This window comes from Echinops telfairi, unplaced genomic scaffold (genome assembly GCF_000313985.2).
Source record: "Echinops telfairi isolate 266 unplaced genomic scaffold, ASM31398v2 ScPeMD7_7458;HRSCAF=8496, whole genome shotgun sequence".
Taxonomy (NCBI): domain Eukaryota; kingdom Metazoa; phylum Chordata; class Mammalia; order Afrosoricida; family Tenrecidae; genus Echinops; species Echinops telfairi.
Window position 1 is genome coordinate 27,004,365 of NW_022111358.1, and position 8,949 is coordinate 27,013,313.

General features: G+C 53.3%; 1 protein-coding gene across 1 annotated transcript in view; it reads right to left on the reverse strand.

Annotated features, from left to right (window-relative positions):
• Window positions 1-8,949, reverse strand: part of PLXDC1 (plexin domain containing 1) — a 61,505-nt gene that overhangs the window by 44,892 nt on the left and 7,664 nt on the right. The window contains exon 2 of the mRNA XM_004707107.2: window positions 5,225-5,403. Within this exon, the coding sequence (XP_004707164.1) occupies window positions 5,225-5,403 (179 nt within the window). The remainder of the gene's footprint in view (window positions 1-5,224; window positions 5,404-8,949) is intronic.

Genomic DNA, 8,949 nt, shown 5'->3' on the forward strand with positions numbered 1-8,949 from the left:
CCTCCCTCCATGCAGGTATTAAGTGTCCTCACCTGTGGGTTCAGAGACTTTACTGTGATGGCCACCCACCTTGTGACCTATGTAACTCCTGAATAGGCATGCCCTATGGCTACCTACAAACAGCCCCAAAACAACAAAGACGCTCTCTCCTCCAGCCCTGTCCCCTCTCCTCTGGTCCTCCAACCCCACTCCCTCTCCCTCCTGCCCTTCCCACCTTCCGTATCCCCACGTGGACCACCAAGTGGGGCTGAGGTGAGCACGCTACCATGAAATGTGTCTGATTCCTTTATTTTGCCTTCCCTTCTATCGCTCTTATTCTCTATGACTTTCCTATAATCTTTATACATCATAACTGTACAATTGCGCCTATTGGACCTGTGACAGAGTGAGGGGCTGGCTTCCCCCACGTCTACTCACCAGGAGCGGCCGGGGAAGCAGGAGAGCCGGAGCTCGAAGAAGGAAGACGTGAAATGGGAGGCTGATTGCCTCCAGGAACAGCTGCCTCCTCAGTCACGGGCTCAAGAAACTGGATGGTGCCCAGCTGCCCTTAATGAACATTTAGATCAAAGTTTCCACGGAAGAATCCTGATCAAGGAGGGGGGGAGGCAGAACAGACCCTCAAATTCTCACAGACTAGACTTTCTGGGGTCATGGAGGGTGGATGAACCCCTGAAACTGCTGCCAAGAGAGAATCTGTAGACCTTAAACCCAAAATATCCCCTTAAGTCTTCTTAAAACAGAACAATAGTTTGGCTTACCATATATACTTGAGTATAAGCCGAGTTTTTCAGCACATTTTTCATGCAGTTTTTGTGGTAAAATTTGGTGCCTCGGCTGATATAGGGCCGCTTATACTCAAGTAGATGCAGTCACTTTAATTCGTTAGCTCTTGCTAGTTAAGTAAAAACGGTCTTCCTTGAACAGCTGGTCCTCATCAGAGCCAAGCCGAAGGCCAGGAGGGCAGGGTGCTCTCTCCCCACGACAGCCGGCAGCTGGCTGGAAAAAGCGCTGTAAGAAATGTCCACGCAGGCGCAAATGGACAAGAGCAACTCGGAAGACGAGACAGGAACATTAGGGAGGAACAACTCAGAACAGAAGGGTTACACACCTCTACAAATGTAACGGTGCTTCGTGTTTAAGCAGTGTGTTTTACTGTGTGTATATAGCTCAACAACAACAAAATAAATAACATTTAGAGGTGTAAACAGGACGCCTTTTAAAGACCAGTTCTACCCTGACACACATGGGGACACCGTGCGTTGGAATGGACGCTACAGCAACGCCTGTGGTTTGGGGTTTGGTTTGGGTTTTAGACAGCTGTGGGGGCTGGGAGGGTGGTCAGGTCTGGGCTGTGCTGGGGGTAGGGAGGGGGACCATCAGTGCTTGCGCGAGGTCTAATGGATTTGAGGTAGAGTCGGGTTGCAACACAGGCCCCTCTGAGGATTCAGGCACAGGCCACCCACAGCACAGGTGTGGGCGTGCACCTGCACGTGTAAGCGCATGTAAGCCCCAATGTTCTCTCACCTGTGTGTGACTCTGAGAGCCAGGGAGGAGACTGCGTCCCACAGCCCACCCAATGCATAACCTCTTCTCATCAACAACCTTGCCCTTGGAAGCCTCTGGCTGGCCAGGGCGGTGGGGGTCAGCAGGGGTGGGGTTGGGGGGCAGCAACCCCTATTTCTTCCATTCAGTCCAACAAGGAATACTATAGGCCAAACACTGGTAACCCAGGGAGACGGAAAGCCATGCCTAGGTTCCTGAGGGAAGCCAGACAATACAAACAACAATGAGACTGACAATCGCTGTGGAGAAAGAAGGTCTAGTCCCTTGTCAAGTCTTTGAAACTAAGACCTTGAAGAGGCTTCTCTGCACCAGGTTAAACACGCCCAAACTCATCGACCGCTCTTTCTGGGCCCAGGGGCCAAGTCTATTTACCACCCTGGGTGCCCACACCCGGGCTCCCCTGGTTTCTGGGCGACCTTCTACAGGTTGGGGGCGCGCACAGGCTGCCAGTGGTGGTCATGGCGCTCATTCCGCCACAAGATCCCCACAGGCCCAGCCCTGGTCTCCAGCTTCCATGGCTTTCCAGGAGCACAGGGGGCTCTTGACTCCACTCTTGACTCACCCGCAGCCCATGGCCGTGAAGACCCCCAGGCCTTTTCCTGGGGCCCTGCTGCTAAGCCACATCTCTCCCATCTCATTGCCAGAATGCATCTGTATCCTGGTAGCTTCATGGGACAGAAAGCGGCTGATCATTCCAGCCTGTGAATGAGGTCTTCCCGGGAGTGGAGTGGTGTGGGGGTGTCTTCCAGCTTCCTGCTGCGGCAGCCAGCTAACCTCGGAAGGCCCCAGCCTCCTCTCTCCTCGGTAAAAAAAAAACGTGTGAAGGGCAAGATGACCCGGAGGCAGTCCGAGAGGCTTCCTTCCGGGAGTGGGTGGCGAGGCTATGGAGAGGGTCCTCAAACACTCTGAGCACAGTTCTCTGTCTGGTCCAGAAGGGATCGCTGCACAAGGAGTCTCCGTGTGCTGGAGGCCAGCCCCGAAATCAGCTTGAAAGGCTACAGAGCAGACGTTCCCCCGCTGTCCATCAGAATGAATCGAGTGAGGACTGTCAAGGAGACACATTGCAGGCTCCGCCTCCAGTGTGTCTGAACCAGGTGGTCCAGGGTGGGGCTGGAGGCTCTGGGCTGCTCTGGGGTGATTGCAACCATATTGACACCCAGTGGATGGTTCCCCCACTTCCCTTTCTGAACGCCCACAGGCAATTGCTTCCAGAAGGCTCCTGCAAGGCTCTCGCTGTAGTCTGGGTCATAGTCCGTCTGGTACCGGTGTCTCGCCTGGAGCAGGCGCTCAGGTGTTTAACCAGTGGAAGGTGCTGGGTGCTCCTGACTCAGAGCCCTCCTCCAGCTTCGGCCTTCTACTCCCCCACCCCCACCCCCTGCCACAGCTGTGCCACTCTGGGGGGTAGAGTGGGAAGCAGAGGGGCTGTGCGCTCTGAGATTCCAACCTCCGGGTAAGAGAGCAGTGGAGCTCTGTCCAGGTGAGGTCTCACCTCGGGGCCACCCTGGTGTGGGCCCCAAAGGACTCAACCATGGAGATCAATAACAATTGTAGGTGATAGTTTACAAAATTAAAGTTAGGGCCCAAGCATCTCTGATGAACAAAATATCAAATTTTTCAATGACCCAGTTTAAATGGTGAAATTCCCCAGAGAGCAATGGAGAAGCAACAAGAGCAGAGGAGCAGCAGCAGGACCCAGAGCAGGTGACAGAGCGGTGGGCTTCCCGGCCCCAGAATGCATACAGCTGAGGGACTTCAGGCAGGGGGCTTGCAGGTGGAGTGGTCCTCCCGGTACTGAGTCAGGTGGTCTAGCATCTTCAGACGGAGACTTAGAGCACAATGGAGAGTCCTGTGGACAGTTGTGATGGTTACATAGTTTCAAGTCAACTTGATAGAAAGGTTAGAGGGGTGGAGCCTACTCTGTCAATCAGGGCACAGACTGATTGATGCCTCCCTGTGGGAGTGGCCTTCTCATGAGGATTCTGGGTTTTCCTCTCTTTCTCCCTGGAGGCGGACGCACACTGTCTCTGCTTCACCTTCCTGTGGACAAGCCACATGGAGCCAGAGCCCTGGAGATGCTTCCACTGCCACTGGATCCGTAAGACTTTCCACCCACTGGCCTGTGATCTTCCTGCATTCGGCATCAACTGCATGTGTTTCATGAGTCTGACGAGGAATTCGTAGACTAGTATTGGACATATGGGCTAATATCGGATTTATGGACTTGGTCTGGACCAGGCTGGGATGTCTTATTGATGTATAATTACTTCTTGATATAAAGTTCTCTCTTACACATATATGAGTGTCAATGAATTTGTTTCTCTAGTCTACCTGGACTAACACAACATTGAAGCACTAAAGGAACTTTCTATGGGGGGGGGATGGGGGCAGTGGCTGAAGGGCCCGGGACCAGAGAGAGGTATGTCCGTGGACATGGCTGAGAAGAGGCCCTCCCAATTAGAAGAACTATAACCTGAGTATTTATGATGCTGAATTGCCATCTGCTCGCTTCCCTGATAAACCCCGTCATTGTGAGTAAATAAATAAAAAGTGAAGGAACTCTGGCAGTGGGGGTCCCGGAAGCCACCAGGACTGAGGCCCTCGCCCCTCTCCACCCTCTCCCTCCTCCCTCTTGAAGCTGTCAGGGTCACAGTCCTCCCCGTGTCTCAGAGTTCTCTGGCTTTTGGGGGGCCACGCATTTTGGACTGTATGCATGTGTTTCTGATCTGCTCTTGAACCAGAAAATAAAGAAATACATGCCGAGACGCAGACCCCCTTGTGGCTTGTAATTTCTGGGTTTTTCTGTGTCCACCCTCCCCAAGCCCAGCCCACACATGCCCGTATGCACATACACACTCGGTCAGCGGGTCAGGGTCAGTCTGTGACAGCTCCGTGTGCCGGGGAGCAGAGCTGTTCCTGTGCTGGCTGTTTGCTACAGAGCAAATCTCCAGGCCTTTCTCCCGTGTCCCCGGCTGGCTGGGCTGGTACCACCAACCTCCAGCTTAGTAGGTGAGGAGCCCCACCGGGGGACTGCATGCTCATCACAGCCTCCCTGAGTCCACGGTGACAGATACACACAGGCAAGGGGATACACAAAACCCTCCCATGCACACACAGCCAGAGACACAGGATGTTAGAGTTGGACACCCAGAGGCCTCTGGAGGCCTCCCAAGAGCAGGCTGCAGCAAGGACGGCACTCCTCCCAGCTCCCAGTGCCCGGACCCTCTCCTTGCTGCTTTCTCTTCTTGCCCCACCCTGCCCTCCCCTTGGGCTGAGCAGCCTATGGGTGCCTCTGGCCATGGCCTCGCTGGGACCATGAGTGGGGCAGAAATGGGAGGCAGAGGGGTCCAGGCTGGCAGCTGCACATGTGACCAACAGTGTCATCTTCAGCTTTTATTTGGAACCCCAGGAAGTAGAAGAGTGCAGTGTTAGGGACCCGGGTCTCCGCTGTCAACCCTGTCATGGCGGCGCTGCGCCCCTTGGGCGGGTCACTTCACTTCTCTGGGTCAGGAGGCTGAGCTGCTTTGATGTAGGACACAGGCCAGGTTCTGCTTCAAGCCCCTCCCCTGGAATCCCTCTCTGCCCGCTGATCACCAGGGCCAACCCCGGCTCTGACCAGCACACGTGCGCTGGAGGAAAGCACCCACACTCCTCCAAGACTCACCACCACCCTGGTCCCGTTGTCGGGCAGCGTGTCGATGGCCAGGGTGCCCCCAACCAGGTCCTTGCTCAGCTGGGTCCTGTCTGGCTCTGGCACCAGCCCAGGGCTCTCCCGGACTCTCCTCCTCCAGCTCTGTACGGTCTCCTGGGTGGCCCATCCAGAGCTTCGGCCTGCATCCTGACCTGGTGGGAGGGAAGGGTAACTGAGTCACGGTGGTCCAGGAGGAAGGCCCCCCAGGAAACCAGCCCATTTCCTCTGCAGATGTCCCAACGGCATGCCACTCCTGATGTAGGGGCTACGTGAGCACAGGCTGGGGGATGCCCGGCCTGGGCGAGAGCGTGTGCCCGGCAAGCACACACGCAGCGCCTTTCATCCTCCCAGCAGCCTCCTCTCCAGAGTGCAGACGAGGCAGCAGACACTCCGGAATGCTAGAGAAGAGCACATACAGGGGTGAGGGATGGCCACACAGACTCATCTCGAGGCCAGGCTGGTCTGCTCTGAAAGGGGGGTGGGGGGGCTTAAATCTCAGCAGCAGCCACCCAACAGATGGCCTGGGAAGCAGTACAGATTCCTGAGGGCTGTGTCCGCCCTATGGGCCCCATGGATTCTGATGTAATTGGCCTGCCGCGTGACAGGGACATTGGGAGTCTTAAAAGCTCCCCAGGGGGTGGGGTGGGGTGGGGGGTATTTTGAGAAACCCTGAAGTTCAATAGCACTGCCAACAGGGGTGAGAACCACTGGCCTAGAACTTTCCAAAAGAGTTCCCTATTTCTCTGCCAGAAATAGCACATCATCCCGTTTTCTGGGCCTCTCAGGAGACTAGCCGCCAGAGAACACGTTCTTCCAGGCCAGGATTTCTCAACCTCGGTGCTGGGGAGATTCGGGGCCGGGTGATTTGTGGCAAGAAGCTTTGGTGGCCTGTGGGTTGTGCCTTGGGCTGCTAACCACAAGTTTGGCAGTTCAAACCCACCAGCTGCTCCTCTGGAAAAAGATGAGGCTTTCTGCTCTCATGAAGCTCGAAAGCCTGCAGAGGCCACAGCCATACTATGCTGTGTTGGGACCGACTTGGACACAATGTGTAGGGGTGGGGAGTGGGGGGCTTGTTAGTCCTGGTCTCTGGTCCCTGAGAGGCCACCTCTCATCTCTTGGGCTCTATCCCCAGTGGTTTAAATTTTTGTTAACTGGGAGGGCTCCAGCCCACACTTCAGGGCTAATGCTAATGAGATGACTCTCGTTGGATGCAGGGCTGGCCAAGGCCCCCCACCAGCCCATGTGGGGGCTAGCACATAAGTTCAACCAGGTGGTCAAAGATTCAATGAACTATGCCTGTGATATTGTTGGTAAACTCAAAACCCAAATCCCTGCCATCGAGTCACTGCTAACTCATAGTGGCTCTTTTTTTTAATCATTTTATTAGGGGCTCATACAACTCTTATCACGTTCCATACATACATCAATTGTGTAAAGCGCATTTGTACATTCATTGCCCTCATCATTCTCAAAACATTTGCTGTCCACTTAAGCCCCTGGGATTAGGTCCTCATTTTCCCCCTCCCTCCCCGCTCCCCCCTCCCTCATGAGCCCTTGATAATTTATAAATTGTTATTTTGTCATATCTTGCCCTGTCCGACGTCTCCCTTCACCCACTTTTCGGTTGTCCGTCCCCCAGGGAGGAGGTCACATATAGTTCCTTGTAATCGGTTCCCTCTTTCCAACCATTCTCCCTCTACCCTCCCTGTATCACCACTCACTCCACTGGTCCTGTAGGGATCATCCGCTCTGGATTCCCTGTATTTCCAGTTTAATTTCTTTTGTAACTGGCATTTATTGGTTGTTTTGAGATCAGTACAGAGACATTATGAACAATTTGTACACAATTCTTAATGCAGTAACCAGAATCCTAAAATGGCATGTAGATAAAATTTGTTTCTAAATTCCAGTGACTTTCCAGCTTTAAATTTAGAGGCAAATTTTTATTTAAAAAAAAATTTTTTTTTTAGAGGCAAATTGTTAAAAAGATATTATCAAGTACCATTATCTTCAGATGCTGGTCAACTCTTACATCTTAAGTCCCACTAATTCACAATTCAGTGTCACACACACAACACACTCAAATGTTCAATCCTTCACAGCACGTCACAAAGTGATCGGGAACACTGGACGACCATAACCACAGGAGTTCCAGAACGCACACAGTTCCAACAAGAAAGCCAGGGTGACAGGATGGTTTCCAGACAGAATTCTATTAAGAAAACAAATGTGGAAACAAAATTCTAAATGTTCAAGTCCTACAAATGCCTGACAGTGACTTCAAATGGCCATTAAGTATGTTTTGTATTAGGGATACAAAAACTCCCCCCCTGCCATCCCATGGAATGTTATGTTGACACCCAAGACAGTCAAATCGTCCCACAATTCGACATCCCACTATTTTTTGGGTGTACTAAAATAAACAACCAGTAGATGATTTAACATCTTTAAAAAAAAAAGCATTTACACTTTTAAAAAATGAGATTAATTGGGATTTCCTTCTTCTTAAAAATGTTTCTAGAGCTACTAAAAATCTTGCATTTACGCAGCAGTTGATAAAGATATTCCTCTGGATTGTACAGAAGGGAGAAAGCAGGGCCCACTGGAAAGACCTGGTAAACATGAATCGGACTTGGCTTCTTTTTCTCCTGCTTCATCAGAGGCTCGTGGTTCGTTGCTCCGTGTTCAGCAGGTGAATCTTCTCGAGCTCCTTGGTCGGCTCCTTCCGCCCGGGTTCCCTTTGCTCCTTGTTTCCCGTTTGCTTGCACTGTTTTGTCCGAAGATTAATCCTTTCCTGCTGCCTTTTTTGGGCTTCATTTCCACTTCTGCAGTCACAAGTTTCGCTGCCAACCTCGCCCAGCTCCTCCTCTTCGGCTCCTCCTTCACTGCCCCTTGGGCTGGCCGAGCAGACCTGCCTTTGGGGCATCTTGGCTGTGGGGAGAGTGCTTGCAGAATGCCTTCGGACTGCAGGGCACCGAGAGCTTTCTCGAAGCAGGAGTGCCTGGTGCTGCCGCATCCATGACTGTAACTCTTGATGGGGGACAGAAAGCCCCATCTTTCTCCCTTGGAGCAGCTGGTGATCTCAAACTGCTGACCTTGCAGTTAGCAGCCCAACAAGTAACCACTACACCACCAGGGCCTCTCAAGCGGATAGGCGTTGTCAAGTTGATTTCAACTCCTGACACCTCCGGTCATGAGCTAACTGCTGGCTCTGGTGCAGGTCTCTGCGTGCGCGTCCATTTTGCAGAATAGGCTGCAGTCCTGTGCATATGAGTCGCTCCGGATGCCCAATCCCACCCACTGCCATTGAGGAGACCGTGTGACTCATAGCGACTCCATAGGGCAGAGCAGCACTGCTCCTAGGGCCCCGCGGTTGTTCATCGCCACCGGCGCAGCAGCCAGTGTGGCTGAACTTGTGCCGTGGGGAGCTGCCCACGCCCAGCGTACCCCCAGCGCCACCACAGCTCCTAGGGGTGATGACGGCGCCCCCACCGCTAACAGAAGGCGGGCCGTGTGAGTCCACCCAGCAGCTCCCTGGGAAAAAAGATCAGCGAGCTGCTTCCGTAAAGCTGATCCGAAAACCAAATCCACTGCCCTCAGCGGAACCCAGGGCCAGACTAGAGCGGCTCTGTAGGGTTTCTACCAGTCCTGGGCAGAGCGGCAGCCTCATCACGCTCTCTCGGAACTGGTGGGTGGGC